Below are 15,439 nucleotides of genomic sequence, written 5' to 3'. Positions count from 1 at the left end.
CCAGACGAGACTGGGCACAGCAGGTGCGAGGTGGTTTAGAGTAGGTTGGCCTGAACCCTTAGCATCTTTGGTATATTTTTTTCTGCCGATCCTCAGTGCTTTACCTAAAAGAATCAAATTTTAATGATGAAGAGCTGGGAGCTCATGAATTATTCACAAGCCGGGTCTCCCTTATTCCATAGATGTGTTTCTTGAATCTTAAAAAATCTCGTTACAAGACTTTACATTCCTCTAATTGAACTTCTTCTTGCTAATGGGGCCCACCTTCTCATTCTCTGAAGACCTCTGAACCTGAGGAGGAAGAGAGGCTGCAGAATGGAAGTGGTGACGGCCCACTTACCAGTGGTGATCCTGTACAAGTCACAGGTCTGACCCTCCGCTGTAGGAAGAGACATACATTTACCTCGTTAATGGCACTCGCCTCCCTGGGTAGCTGGGGAGGTTAGTTGGAATCAGGCATCTGGGCTGCCGGCTCGATGCCCACAGTGCTGGTCCCACCATCTCGCCACCCTCAGACAGACCTGATGGGATGCCTTCTTTGTTGTCATCCAGGCAATGGGTTTTTAATGAGCTTCAGGGCAAGATTACAAATCCAGAATCCAAAGACTCCTAAAGGTTGCTTCTGGACTCCCAGAGAGGGATGGTGTGTGTGTGTGTGTGTGTGTGTGTTGCAAAGTCAGATATAAATGTGCGAGGCAGCAAGGTGAGCGAGTACCAGCCCTGTGCCAACTCAGAAGCTGTCTGTCCAGCCTGAGGCCCACATTTCAGGAAAGGTCCAGGCCTAACCAAAGCCTGGGCAGGGAATCACATTTCCAGCGCCATCGGCTGGTGGGTATCGGTCCCTCACACACTCCTGTGTAGTGTGACTGCGGCTTGAGAGCAGTGGTTCCTCCAAGTGTGGCGCAGAGACCAGCAGAGCAGCTGGGAACGTGTATGGAAGCAAGTCCTCGGCCCTTCGCCAGACCCACCGAATTGGAGAGGCAGGGGTGGGCCCAGCCACCTGTCTGAACAGGCCCTCAGGGAGCTTCTGCCACGCTCAAACTTGGGGACCGTGTCCTCAACCCTGGCTGGATTTGGGGCACTCTGGGAAACTTGAAAAATCCAGTTGCCTGGTTCTCAAACAAGAACCCCTCAGTTGGAATTCGGAGTACAGCCCGGACATCAGGAATTTTCCCAGCCCCTTTTCCCCTCAAACCCCCGTGGATGTTCAGGTGCATCCGGGGCTGGTACCTGGCCTTCTGGGGAGTCTGCTGAAACACCCACATGATCCTCTCTGGGTGGGAGGGAGAGCGGGGAGGTGTGTGCAGCTGGACAGAGCTCCGAGGGGCCTGCCGCCTTTGGGGAAAGTGACCTCAACTCCCGCCTCAAGAAACATTCTGGTCTCCTCAGACGGAATAGCCATTTGCTCAGTGGGCTTTGCTCTACAGGTGGTTTCTCTTTGTTGGACACATGCAGGCGTTCATGTTGCACAGACGGGAACTCCTAAATTCTCAGAGGCCCTCCCGTGGCATGCCCACTGACGAGCCCCTGGCATCAGCTCTTTGTCTCATCCGCACTCAGGAAGGAGCGGCCTGGCCCCGGGCACTGAGCAGCGCAGGTCGCTCAGCATTCGCTCGGGGTGTGGGACACGGACCCCCGCCAGGAAGGTGCAGGGCCAGGGCTCAGGGCTGGGGACAGCCTCCCGCCTCCCGAGGAGGCAGCCACGCATGTGGCTTGCGTTAGGAATGTGAGCCCTGGGGGAAGTGAGAGGCTCCCCCATGACCACTCCTTTTTCTGAATAAAGGCGTGTTTTCTCAAGGAGAGGCCAAGGCCGAGGGGCTGAGCAGCAGGTACATTTGCTACGTGGAACGTGGGTTTCAGTCCTAGTGTCGTAGGTGGTGCACAGGATCCGAGGAATTAGTGGGTCTTGATCTGACTTTGATATTTCCTGTGTTGAGTCAGTCTAGTCACCCGTGGATCTCCAGCTGTGGTCTCCCTCCAGCAGCACCTGCACCCCTGGGAATTTGTTAGAGAGGCAGCTTGTCCACCCCAATCGGCCCCCCTGACTCGGAGACCGGGGCTGTGGCCAGCCCCCCTGGAGGTTCGGACCCTGCAGCCCTGGCTCTTGTCTATAAAATAAGGCGACCGGCCCAGGTGGTATTTCAGGTCCGTTCCAGCTCTCCAGTGGCCTTGGGGTAGGGCCCAGCACAGGTGGAGCGCGTCTCTGTCTTAGCCTGCAAACTGCCTCTTGGATATATCATTGAAATAATTCAGCTGAAAACCAGCTACATAGGAAGAGAAACAGATCTCCAGACCTCCGCACCGAACCCCATTAGGGCGCTCACTATAGAGCAGAGTCGTGTGCTCCCTTCAGCGTTGGTGTCATTTCCCCAAAATGAAAAGCCCTGGTGCTTCGGAAGGGAGGGCTGTCTGATACGGTTCACCAAGCAGCATTCCGCAGGAACTGAGGAATGGCATTTCAGAAGGATGCACAGAGGTACACAAGCTTTGCTGTAAGACAAGGGAACATTTCGAGCCATTTATCAAAGCTCACACAGCTTCTATTTCAAGACAGGTGGGAAAAATACCCGGAACAAGAGAGGAAAATAAGTCCGTATCCAGAGCGTGTCAGAAATAAGAAGGCGGGGACTGCAGACCTCGCCGGGCCCTCGGAGTATTTTTGTCTCAGCGTGGAAAGCTTCCCAGCCTTGCAGCATGTAATTCTTTTCGTTTGCCTGTGACCAACATCCAGGTTGTAAATTACTTCCCCGACGGTTAAAGCCAAAAGGGAAAAAGGAAGCAATAATTTGAGGGAGAGAGGAGCTGGGAAAATGGAACCTGGAGTTAAAAAAGAGGCAGAAAGAGAGAACAGGGTTCACTCACCACCAAAAAGCCATTTGTTTTTCACCTGCAGTGCGGGGGTGCTTCCCAATGTGGGGCAAGCCCCAGAAAACCACGGCGGCTTTCTAATTGGCTTCTGCTGAGCAGCAGCCTATTTGTCAGAGACCAGAGGAATGGTGGGCTGAACATCAGAGCGAGAGAGAGGTCTGTCATACCCAGGGCGGGTGGAGAAATTGTAGCTTTCCTTAAAAAGGATGGACCGCAAGCTCATTATCCCTGAGCGAGTAATGTGGACGTCGGAGGACCACAGCTGAGGTCCTCTGCATTGGGCATCTCTGTGAACTTCAACATCTGAACACTGAAACCCAGGAGAAAAGCCTGTACTCTGAATAGTAATTGCCCATAATGGTGTGGGTTTACTTGGGGCTCTCTATTCTGTCCCATTGCTCGGTAGGTCTGCTTTTAGGCTAGTACCATGCTGTTTTGATTATCAGGGCCATGTAGTATCGTTTGATATCAGGTAGTTTTGTTCTTTCTCAAGATTGCTGTGGCATATTTGGGGTCGTTTGTGGTTCCATTTACATTTTTGGAATATTTGTTTGAGTTCTGAGATAAATGCCATTGGTATCTTGATAGAATTGCATTGAATGTGTAGATTGCCTTGGGTAGTATGGCCGTTTTAATGATGTTAATGATTCCTGTCCATGAACATGGTACATGCTTTCACTTATGTATCCTCTTCATTCTCTTTTTTGAGTGTCTGATAATGTTCCAAGTATAGGCTTTTTACATTCTTGGTTAAATTTATCCAAAGGTATTTATTTTTTTTGAAGCAGTTTTAAGTGGGATTGTCAAATTCTGGTTCTAAACTTTGGGCAAGCTCCCCAGACACCCAGTTGCCTCAGTTTCCTTCCCTGTCATGGGAAAATAATAATGGAGTCTACTTGGAGGATCAAGAATTAGTGCATGAAGGTTCTTTGCAGAATTCATGGCCTCACACAGGCATTATTTTATTGAGACTATTTGCTAAATAGCCACATGTTTCTTTAAAAGAACCCTAAAATTAAATTATATTATTTAACTCCAAGACCTTTTGAGATCAGTGGCACCCTATTTGTTGGTCCCCAGGTGTGCATACGGGGGAAGGCTGATAGGAGGAGGCTTTGAGGGGTCCTGGGGATTAAATGTAAGCAAGACTGATGACTTTGGAGCCATGGGACCTTCTCCAGGGCCAGCTTCACTAGCTGCCACCAGTAGCTTTGGGGGCTGTTCCAGTTAGATCCAGAGAAACTAACCTGTCATTTGGTTCCCTCTTTGTGTATTTATTTATTTTATTTTTATTTATTTTTAAAAAGATATTTTATTGATATTTTACAGAGAGGAAGGGAGAAGGATAGAGAGCTAGAAACGTCAATGAGAGAGAAACATCGACCAGCTGCCTCCTGCACACCCCCTCCCGGGGATGTGCCCGCAACCAATGTACATGCCGTTGGCCGGAATCGAACCCGGGACCCTTGAGTCCGCAGACTGACGCTCTACCACAGAGCCAAACCGGCTTCGGCTGTGTATTTATTTTTGGAATAGACTCAGTGACCAACACTAGAAACAGGTCTGAAATCATTGCCATACTTTCCTCTCTCCACGGGCACACTCCTCTTCGTCAGTGGGACCTTGCTGGGTGGCAGCTAATATTGGGCAGCCTACATTTTTCTCAAGTCAACTGTCCTCAGTCTGTGTAGCACCAAAATGCTAGCAGCACCAAAGCAAACGCACCCGGCTTGCAGGTGGCGCTGCGGCTTCCTCCTCAGCCAGTGGGGAGGTAGGCCACTGCCTGAGCGCTGGGTGAGATGACAGCGCGATGACCCGAAAGGGCTCAGCTCACAGTAATTTCCTAAGACGTTACTTGTGTTCACCAAAGTCTAGTGTTCCCAAATCACAATACATTTGTGTGTGGTGCCAGACCTTCCACTGCTCTCTGGAGGACTGAGGGTATTACAGTCTTTCATCACACGTTGTTTTTAGATGAAATCTCTGATCACTGATGTCCAGCATTTTGATTTCCCCGCTGTTGAACACAAACCTTACTTCCTCCGTGAACATCAGGGGAAAGCTGAAGCCCCCTGTCTTTGATGTGTCCGGTGAAGTGCGTTTTTGATATAATTATATTTATTCTATGAGATCTGTCCCTCTTACTATAAGTGGTGCTTTGCTGTTTTTAAAACTTTCCAACATCTGAATAAATGAGTTGGGATAAAATGCTGAATGAAAACCAAGTCCCTCCACTGAGGCACCGAGAGGGAGGGCAGGAAGCTCTGACAGGACCGTGGCCGCAGGCAGCGCCGCCCTGCTGGCATTTCAGATGTTTGCAGCTCAGCACATTCCCTTCTCAGACATTCCCGGAGCACGGGAAGGCAGCGTCCGTGTTCTCTCACTAAGGCACAGGAGCCTGGGTTGTTTGAACCTTGAGGAAGTGAACAAGAAGTCCTTCATGAACCCGTTAGAAAAACTACAGGGAACCAAAATGTCCTGGCAATTCAGAGAGCCACGCTGCTCATTCACAAGTATTTAGGAACAAAACATAAATATGTAGTTCACACAAATTGCCTATGTCCTGAGATGAAAGCAGGGTTTTTAATGCCTCTTTAACATTGCTTTTTCAGGTATTTAACAACAACAAAAAAAAGAGTTCTCTTAAAGCACTCACCATCTGTATATGCATGTTCAGGACTGGGAGGCGTGGTCCTGTCTGAGGGTTAATGGTGGGGCGTGGTTTGTTCCTTGGACAAGAGGCTTGTGGGTGACCTTGAACCTGGGAGAATGGCTTTGTCTTCCTGGTTCTCACACTGCAGTGAGCGCAGGTCAGCACACTCCCCGGGAGCAGGCAGGTGAGGGGACCCCGGGGACAGCTGCTTTCTATCCGGTGTCCATGCCCAAGGCCTGCGCGCTGTGTAACCCTGGACCGTTCACAGAGTCCCTGGGCCGGGTGGGCACACGTGTGCAGATGAGGAAGTGAAGGTGCAGAGTGAATAGCTGATGGCCGACATGTGGCTTCGTCCCAGCTCTTTCTCCCCCAAATGCTGTTGGCTTCACCACTGCACAGCTCCCAGGCACACAGTGGTTCCGTATTTCCTTTGTCCCTCAGTGTTACATCTGAGGATAATCTTGTACTTGGATCTTCAGCTGAGTGTCCTAACCGGGGTGTAAGAGATGGCGTCACTGCCCCTGAGATAGAAGCTCCCACTGCTACCCAGCAGGTTTCCATGGAGATGGGTGCGTTCCTGCCTGGTTACTTTGGAGTTGGCCTTGTGATGCTTCGGTCTTGAGGTGGGACCGCAGACCTCTGCTGGCTGGTGGGTCCACTGAGGCATTAACCCGATCCAACCTTGTGTTTCCATCACAGAATCATGTCAATCCCGCCATGGACTTCACCCAGACGCCCCCGGGGATGCTGGCCCTGGACAACATGCTCTACTTTGCCAAGCAGCACCAGGACGCCTACATCCGGGTAAGCTCCCAGCCCCGCGAGGCCACAGGCTTCCTGCTGAAGCTCACAGGGATGGAGGCGCCCCCAGAGGCTTGGCTTTCATCCTCAGTGAAGTGAAAATTAAAATGAAATGAAACCCACCAGGGGCAGTGCCGTAAAGGCTTCCCACCTCTGAGTATTTTTCATGTGATGGCATTGAAAAAGGCAATCGTACAGCCCAGCAAGGGGTGGCTCAGTGGTTGAGCATCACCCTATAAACCGGAAGGTCCCAGGTTCGATTCCTGGTCAGGGCACATTCCTGGCCGCAGGCTCAATCCCCAGTGTGGGGCCTGTAGGAGGCAGCCGATCAAAAATTTTCTCTGATCATTGACGTTTCTCTCTCTCCTTCTCCCTTCTTTTCTATAATAAAACCAATAATAAAATCATATTTAAAAAATACAGTAGTACTGGAAAACTGGTGTATGTGGTTCAATAGCTAATTATGACAGAAGCTCTTAGGCTTCAGTACCAAGGACAGAAATGAGCTCTCCACCAAACCAGGCCTGGCTCCGGGGAGAATGGGAACTGTGGCCTCACTCTGACACTCCTGAGCAGGGGCCAGGGTTCCCTCAGGCACCACCTCTGGCCGCTGCTGGAGACACAGTGAGATCAAGAGCCAGCACCGGAGCAGCAGGGAGCTGTGGAGGAGAAGGGCAGGTGCCCCTGCTGATGGGCCGGGCAGGTGTGGGGAGGACGAGGTGAGGATGAGGAGAGCGCAGGGACCGTGACAGAGATGCTGCCCTTTGGGGCTGTCCCGCTGGAGGTCCTGGGCTTGTGCCGACACCTGTCGCCTGTCCTCAGGGCGAGGAGCCCAGATTCAGTGGGGATGGGGTACAGCCACCCCAGGCTGAGGTGGAGCAGGATGTGAACAAATGGGACGAGAACTGGTGAGCAGTGACCAGGATGACTAGCTCTCAGCGTAGAGCGTGAGGAAGGAGGTGTCTGGCGCGGGAAGAGTGGGGTGGAGATGAGGAATGGTAAGAGTCTGTCACTCGCATCTCTTCGTCCCTCCCGGGGGCGCTGGCTCCGGGACGCCCTGGCCCCGGGACGCTGGGGTTTGGGCCTGGCCCCATGGTTCTCTAGTGACGCAAATGTGGGCGACTCCGTTGGTCTGCACCCAACAGGAGAGCACTGTTCTTCTGGGGGCATTTGGAAATGTGAGGGCTTGTTACTTTGGCTGGAACCATGCCCAGCGGGGGGCTGCTGGCCCAAACCTATAGTACACGGCACATCTTCCCCAGGAAAAGCGTGCTTCCCAGGAGGGCCCCTTGACACGGACGCCAGACCCTGGGAACTGCAGGCACTTGGTTTGAAATGGGCTTTTCTTAATAGCAACGGACTTGACAGAAAACAGACTGACAGCTGTCAGAGGGAAGGGCGCTGCGGGGGCTGGGGGGAAGGTGAAGGGACTGAGGAGAAACCTCAGGCACGTTTTCCCATAGATGCAACTTGCTGAGCTTCGGCTTCCCCTGGAACATTATTTGTAATTTGATTAGACAAAGGGTTTGAGGCATTTCTCCAAAAGATGGGAGATCAGATGGTGGCCAGGAATGCAATCTCCCTTAAGAAAAGCATCTCCTCTCCCTGCCTTAGTGAGAAGTAATTGACATACATCACTGTAGGCGTTTACGATGCAGCGTGATGCCTGGATTTGTGAAGCCGTGGAAGAAAATTGTTTTGTTTTTTTTTCATAAAAGTTTCATTTGGCTTGTAATGTGTGTATATTTGTTGCGCAGATATGTTTTCTAGGAGTGTAATCTGCTTGCAAAGAAGTGAATTAATATTTCTGAGAGACTGTGTAGTAGAGCCTCCGGAATGTTGCGTGGGAAAACGAGCCGTGTGGAAATTGAATTCGGAATTAAGGATTCATGTTTGTGGACGGAGAGTGTTCCTGAAATTAGAGCTTACTGATGCCGAATGCGTTGTTAATTGCACAAGCAGCGGATGTCTCCCGAGAAGGAGCTCCATGCGTTCAGCCCGTTCTCCTCAGCGCGCGCTCTTAAGCACTGTGAGTGAGCTGAGTGTGATGGAGCCCTTCAGCACTTCCCTCCAGGAGGGACTTCAGTGAAAAACCGATTTCTAAAGGAAACGTGGCCCTTTTGTCCACATGCACTGCTGCTTATTGGTTAGGCATAGAATTCCTTTAAAAATAAGATTAATTACAATGGTTTTGTGCACTTTTGAGCTAGGGCTCATGTATGTTCCTAAAACTATTCCAAATCAGAAAAAAATTATAATGTATAAATAAAGTAGAGGGTATTTGTAACTAAGAATTGTTTTTTTTTCCAAGTTCTTTCATGATAGCTATTTTATTGAAAGTTTAAAAATTTAAAGTATGTTTACACTAAACCTTTAACTTTATTCCCCCTCCTTGTGATGTATACTTAGTAAACATTATTTTTTAAAAAAATGTTTGAGAAAAATATTGGAATGACCCCAGTTCACCAAAGGGCCAGGGAAGTCTGAATTTTGGTGCAGTAATGAGGAGAAATGCTATGGGATGACCCGTATGAGAGAAGCTACCATCCTTGAGGCCTTTGGATATTTTGAGTACTTACCATGAATTGTTAGTAGTCTTCCCTTCAGTGCTTCCAGAGATGGGAAGGTGAGGTCACCTTTGTACCCTCTTCAAGCATGAAGGTCTTTCTGTGCATTAGGGTCTACCCCACGTTCAAAGCCATTTGGGGAAACTTTTTACCTTTTCTCTCCTTGCTGTAAACATAATGAATAGCAAGCCCAGAACTTGCTATGCAGTAAAAGCTATACTAAACACTTTGAATACATTCTCACAGCACCCCTACGAAGTCAGCCCTGCTGGTATTTCCATTTTACAGGTGAGGGAGCTGACACACACAGAGGTTAGGAGGTTTGCCCAGGACCACACAGCTAAGGGAGTGCCAGAGCCGACTTTAAAACCGAGGAGTCTGCGCCCAGTGTTCAGAGCCGATGCCTCCTAGGGGTTTGCAGATTCATCCAGGGATTGCAGCTGTAGTTCAAACCAGTCCTGTGGGTGTGTTTTGCCCAACTGGCAGTCTTTTTAATGAGAAGACGATTGACTTGCCTGTAGGCAGGGCTTGCTCTCTCTTTCTCTCTCCAAATAACCAGGTGCCAGAATTCCCTATTATATTCTGTCTGTCTGCTTGCTGCTTTCTTGTCTGCCTGGTACTTGAGGGACTTGAGTTAATGGTCACTGATACGGGTGGTCTGCAGGGACCTCTGTAAAATTCTGGATGCACACAGTAGGTGCTCAATCATTTACCTGCCTTTTGCCTTTCCCAGTTCATCAAGTCTTTCTTGGTTTGGGTTCTATCTCCCAGGGGTTTCATATGCATTTGCTCAGTGTTTGCTGTCTTTCCATTCTTGGCGTGGATTTCTGGAGGGCGAGGTGCTTCATCTTGTATTCTGTGTTTATTCTCTGGCTAAGAAAAAAGGACTTTAGTTTCTAAATATCTTGGACCAGTGTTCTGGGGGCTCCACTCACAGTGGGCCCCAGAACTGTATGTCAGACCAGGCAAGGGACCTCTCACTGTCCAGCCGCCTGCATTTTAAGGGAACAGGAGCCAAATACCCTACTTCCACTAAGGTTGGTGCTGATGGAGGCAGTGTTGAGTCTTTAAAGTAAATCAGGGAACTTTTAACATCCCAAGAGGGGAAATTGGCAGTTTCCACAGCGACATAATTACAGGACAGCATGCAATGTGTAATTAAACTGAACTGTGAAGCAAGCGGTTGGAACAAAGCTTGGTGGCCCATCACTTTCTGTTCCCATAGTGTTGACAGATCATCCCCTCCCCATCTCCCCAAAACGGCTTCAGCAGCAATTGCTCCTAATTCTTTTTAAAATGAAATTATATGTTGCCAGTTAAACACGTTTCATGTAAAAGAGCCTTCTTTATTTGAGTGACGTTTTCCCTCTAAGATGATCTGGAACACAGACTCTATTTAGAATAACAAGGACCTAAGACAGCCTTGCTGGGATTTCAGAATAACTCTTTCTAATCATTCATTTATAATAAATACTTGATTCTTGGCTTTTATTTCTCTTCTTTCTTTGACCAAGGTTCACAAGTCGGAGGCTTGTTGTTTTTCTGTACAGTATCTTTTCATGTTTTAAAAATAGTGGCATTAATTCCATTGATTTTGATTGTGAATATTCAGGCTGTTAACTGCCAATCAGGACCTCTTGAGAGTGTGAATGTGAGTGATTAGGTTTGCTAATTGCACTGGAAGGCAGCATTTCTGACATGGAAGCCAACAGTTTTGAGTGCAAGGCTTAAGGCCCCAGGATGACTCATTGTTCAATGTGGGCTTGATTTTATCTCAGAAGACCCGCCACCTGAGGAAGGCAGTTCCATGCGCACTCATGACTGCTGGGTACAGCCCTGTGTGTGAGCGGCGTTCACACCCCTCGGTTCTGTAGGTACGGGATTCAGTGCCTGAAATCTAAAGCAGGTCTAACCATGGTATTTGTCTGTTCATTCTCCTTTGCTGACAGCCTGATCTGGGTATGAGGTTCAGAATTTTTGCTTAGCTCTAGCTGAAGGTTTATGTTTTTGTTTTGAATCATCATAACAGTGAGACTTTAAAAACACAGTGATGGATTGCTTGAGAGAAAGTAAAACGAGCTATAGAATGAACTGCGTGCAGGTGACACACCGTGTGAATCAAGGTTAGAACCTACGGGCAGCCTCCTCTGTGGGTGACTCCCTCCCTCCCTCCCGGGGTGCCAGCGAAGCCAGTGGCTGCAGTCACTGCTCTGGGGTTTCTGTCTTAGACCCAGCAACGTCTTCCCACCTGTCTGCCAGCTGGTTCTCTCAGTCCCCATTGCCCATTGCTATGTCTCCCTACGCTAGTTAAAGCAGTGACTACTGAATACATGTTCTGTGATGGCCTGTTCCCTTTCTGCTTCCACTTTAGACATTGATTTAATTATTGATTTCAGAAAGGGAAAGAGAGAGAGAGAGACAGAAAGAGAGAGAGAGAGAGAGGGAGGGAGAGAGAGAGAGAGAGAGAGAGAGAGAGAGAGAGAGAGAGAGAGAGAGAGAGAGAGAAACATCAACGATGAAAGAAACATTGATCGGCTGCCTCCTGCACGCCCCTTGTGGGGATCGAGTAGAGAGCCGGGCGTGTGCCCTGACCAGGAATTGAACCCGTGACCTCCTGGTTCAATGCTCAACTACTGAGGCACACGGGTCAGGCATAGGCTTTCATCCAGAACACGCTACGACCTCCCTGGCTGCAGCTGTGCTTTGGTTGGTTGGTCCGTCCTGGGATGGAAGCCCAGTTAGCAGCTATCTTGGGGTGCCACAGATGACGCTGTCCCCGATATGCTGAGCTGCGGGTGAATCACTGCTGACTTTGGGTTTTAACTTGTATTCATGTGACCAGAGTCCAGCCAGTGTGAGCAACCTGCCCACCAAATTGGAAGGCATTCCGTCTCGGTGTGATAAAATGTAGGTGGCAGTGTTCCCATGGCCCCGTCGTATTCGGTAAAAATAGCCGTCCCCTTAGGAGCTGTTCGATACACCTGGTGTGCCCAGGAGTGTTTGACATTGTCAGGTAATTTTATTTTTACTTTGACCTTAATTTTATCAACTTTTCCCCTGTATTGGTAAAACCTAAGATTCCAACGTTTAGCATAAGTCATATCTAATAGAGACTATTTTTCATGTGTTTTATAAAGCAACTGAAACACTATTAGTAACAACTACACCAGCTCTCCTAACTAACTTCTCTCCAGCTGGTTTATCAAATGTGATTCTGTACAAGGGTCCGTATACTTGGAGGCTGTTGGAATTCATGACCTTGATCTGTGCCATTCATACCTATTTACAAACTTGCAATCCCCGAAGCAGGGAAGCCAACGTGGCTGACATTTCAGGTCTTGAATGTCGATGCCCCTCACCACAGGACCTTTGCACATGCAGTTCCCTGCTCAGCCTCTTCTTTCTGCACCTCTGCCCCATGGCCCGCTTCAGTCCCATGCATCCTTTAGGACTTCATCCTCTGGCTCCTTTTTTTTGCTTGCTTGTTTATTTTCTTAGTTTTGCTTCCTTAAGCGCTCACTCACTTTGGAATTATTGTTATTTGATCATTACCGCTCTCAAACATGACATTTTTGAGCAGGGACTATGTCTCTCTTTGACGTGTGTCCTCACTGTCTAAATGATTTGTTAACTATTGGCTGCATTGAATTCTTGCTCAGTGTCACTTCCCTCATCCCCTCCGAGGTCCTTCATAGGTGATTTGTGTCTGAGGATCAAAACTGGAACCAGACTTGGCAGAAATCTGCCTGTCAGTGAACTGGTTCGACCATCAGAATGGCCACCGTTTAGGACTGCTGAGCCCATGGCATTAAGCCTTACACCAGGTCTGTCACAGAAGCCAGGGGAGCCTGTGTATATTACAGGAGGAGACGGAGAAGACTGCCTTTCAGGGAGTTGTTTGCACAGAGGGGTCAGGTCAGCTGAAAGCCTGGTAGTTTGGGGCCCCACCCTACATATGGTAGGGACAAATAAAAGGCCAAATGTATTGAGTAATAAATGTATGCCAGGAGCTCTTAAGGACATACATACATTTACTTCGTTGGATTCTCACAACAATTCTATAGGGTAGACACCGATTGTACCCATTTTGCAGACGTGGACACTGAGGCTCAGAGATGTTGAGGAACTGGTCTGTTGTTATATTAGATAGTAGGAGGCAAACTTGGAATTTGAACACGGGCTGTTTCCTGCCCATCGGAGGAACATGTCAGGGGCACAGACAGGTTGTCCTTTCCCATCCCATGCTGGCCCTGAGAAATGATTTTGTTTTTAAATAAGGCTGTATTTTCTAGAGCAGTTTAAAGTTCACAGCAAAATTGAGGGAAGGCGCAGAGATTTTCTATATATCTCCTGCCCCCACACAGGCACAGCCTCCTCCATTATCGACATCCCTTACCGGAGGGTGCATTTGTTGCCATCAATGGATCTACATTGACACAGCACTGTCACCCAAAGTCCACAGCTTACATTAGGGTTCACTCTTGGCGTTGTACGTCCTCTGGGTTTGGACAAATATATGGTGACATTTATCCACCATTATAACATCATCAGTATTTCCTCCACCCTGAGAATCCTCTGTTCTCTGCCTGTTCATCACTCACCACCCCCCAAATTCCTGGGAACCACTGATAAATACATTGTAAATGACAAACATGTTAAAATCTTCTGACTTCACATTTCCATGCCTAGAAATGTACTTAGAGGAGAAGATCTTGTGAAAGCATAGACGTTGCTGGGAGGTAGTTGCGTTAGGCTCACAGGGCGTGCAGAGGGGACGCTGGGTGAAGGGGGTCTGGACGCCGGCAGGTGAGTGAGGGGCCAGCCTCAGCTCTGGCCCAGATGCAGATCCGGAGGCGCCTGTGCCTCCTGCTTGGCAGCCATGGCTCGTTAGGACCCGTGCCTTTGTTTCAGAGAAGTATTCTGAAATGAAGGACAGGGAGAGTTTTGGGGGATCATCTGTGAGATGATTGCTCTCCCTAACAGGTACCCACTTGTGCTACTTACGACATTGACTCCCCGGGAACAGCACGGCCGGGGGACGAGGGGCAGAAGGAGGTCCCTTCACTCCGGAGGGAGGTGGGGCCAGGGCTGTTCCCCAGGAAACTACAAGTGTTCCTTGCTTTGCCTGCGAATCTCCCCCTCCACCCCTGGCTTCAGAGCACCCTGTCAATCACAGAGCTGGACAGCGTCCTCCTTACCCTTGTGGTTCAGGACTGGCTTTGGGCCGCTGTCCATGGTCCTGCTTCCCTGAAAGCATCGTGGAGCTAACAGGGCAGTCGTCAGAGGGGACCGGGGCTGGGGTTGAGTGCCCATTGCTAGATGAGATGGGCCTGGACTCAGATGCGGTCCCCAGTACGCAGGAGGAAGTGCCCACGGGCACCATCACCTGGGAAACGGGAGTTTCCTTTTCAGATCAGCAACGTGGGCTGCCACTCTCAGAGAAGAGACCAGGGGTGCTCAGGAGAGGGGACATGCAGCCCGGTGTGGGAGGGCAGGGGCTAGAGGGATGTCGGGACGCAGTTTCCACAAATAACCTCGTGGACAAAGTCCTGCAGACGCTGTCCCGCGGGGAGATCTCTCCTCTCCTTCGGCAGCCGTAGCCCAGGTCCGGGCGCTCAGAGAGGAGGAGATGGGACGAGATGAAGGGCAGCTGAGAGGCTGGGTTTGTAGGTGGAAAGTTTCACCCCCACATGCCATTACATCCGAGGATGGCTTAGCTCCTTGGCTAGTGTCAGTGAGGAGCTCGCCCACAGAGCGCATTTCACATGTGCACAGCGGGCCTGGGACTGGCGGCTGTCCGGAGAGGGGGATGGGAGGCACTGCTTCTCTTTGGACCAGAGGGGTGGGCCCTGGCGCAGGGGAGGACGGTGTGGTCTTCCTCAGGAGCTGGCTGTCCCCCTCGCCCTTCCAGAGGGCGTTTGTTAGTAAAGCGAGTTCCAGCCGAACACGTCCCAGGCAGTGCATGTGGAGCGCGACCTGGCTCTGAGACGGTGCCGGTCACGGCAGGGCTGCTGAGTTCAGTGAGGAAGGAGGCTGAGCAGCACCAGGCCTCATTTGTCATCCCACAGCGGCTGCCAGAGAGGCCGCACCGGCGCCTGGCCTTCCTCTTCCTCGGAGGGGACAGGCATCTGTATCTGCAGCCCAGCGCCCAGTGAGTCGGAGTCCGCCCGGCGATCTGGAGATTGATGGCGACGCTTCCCCGGGAGGCGGGGGCCTCTCTGATCATCGTCACCCCTTTCCCAGGCGCCTCCGGGCCTGCGCACCTCTGGGTGCAGTGCTGACAGGCCCCTGGGGAGAGGACCCAGAGTCAGGGTCTCCCCTCCGGGCTGTCCCTGGAGGAAGCGTACCGCCTCGCAGAGGGACATGTCCTTGGAAACGTGCAGGGAACACAGTGTGTGGAAGGAGACTGCCAGCAGCGCCCACACTTCCAGGAGCATGCCTCTCAAAGCGTGGTCCCTGGACCAGCAGTGTCAGCGCCTCCTGGCTGCTGCTTAGAAAGACAGGCCCAGGCTGCCCGCTGCTGGCTGGGAACCGCATTTAGCCAGGGCCT

At 50.4% G+C, this 15,439-nt stretch overlaps 1 protein-coding gene across 2 annotated transcripts in view; it reads left to right on the top strand.

Annotated features, from left to right (window-relative positions):
* Positions 1-15,439, top strand: part of ELMO1 (engulfment and cell motility 1) — a 274,563-nt gene that overhangs the window by 110,505 nt on the left and 148,619 nt on the right. For both annotated transcript variants that reach the window (XM_036453746.2, XM_036453745.2), the window contains one exon: positions 6,221-6,325. In XM_036453746.2, the coding sequence (XP_036309639.1) occupies positions 6,221-6,325 (105 nt within the window). The remainder of the gene's footprint in view (positions 1-6,220; positions 6,326-15,439) is intronic.

The sequence above is a fragment of the Pipistrellus kuhlii genome, unplaced genomic scaffold, assembly GCF_014108245.1.
Source record: "Pipistrellus kuhlii isolate mPipKuh1 unplaced genomic scaffold, mPipKuh1.p scaffold_m20_p_26, whole genome shotgun sequence".
Classification (NCBI taxonomy): Eukaryota; Metazoa; Chordata; class Mammalia; order Chiroptera; family Vespertilionidae; genus Pipistrellus; species Pipistrellus kuhlii.
The sequence above is the reverse complement of the archived record's forward strand: the minus strand, read 5'-3'. Positions and strand labels throughout refer to the sequence as shown.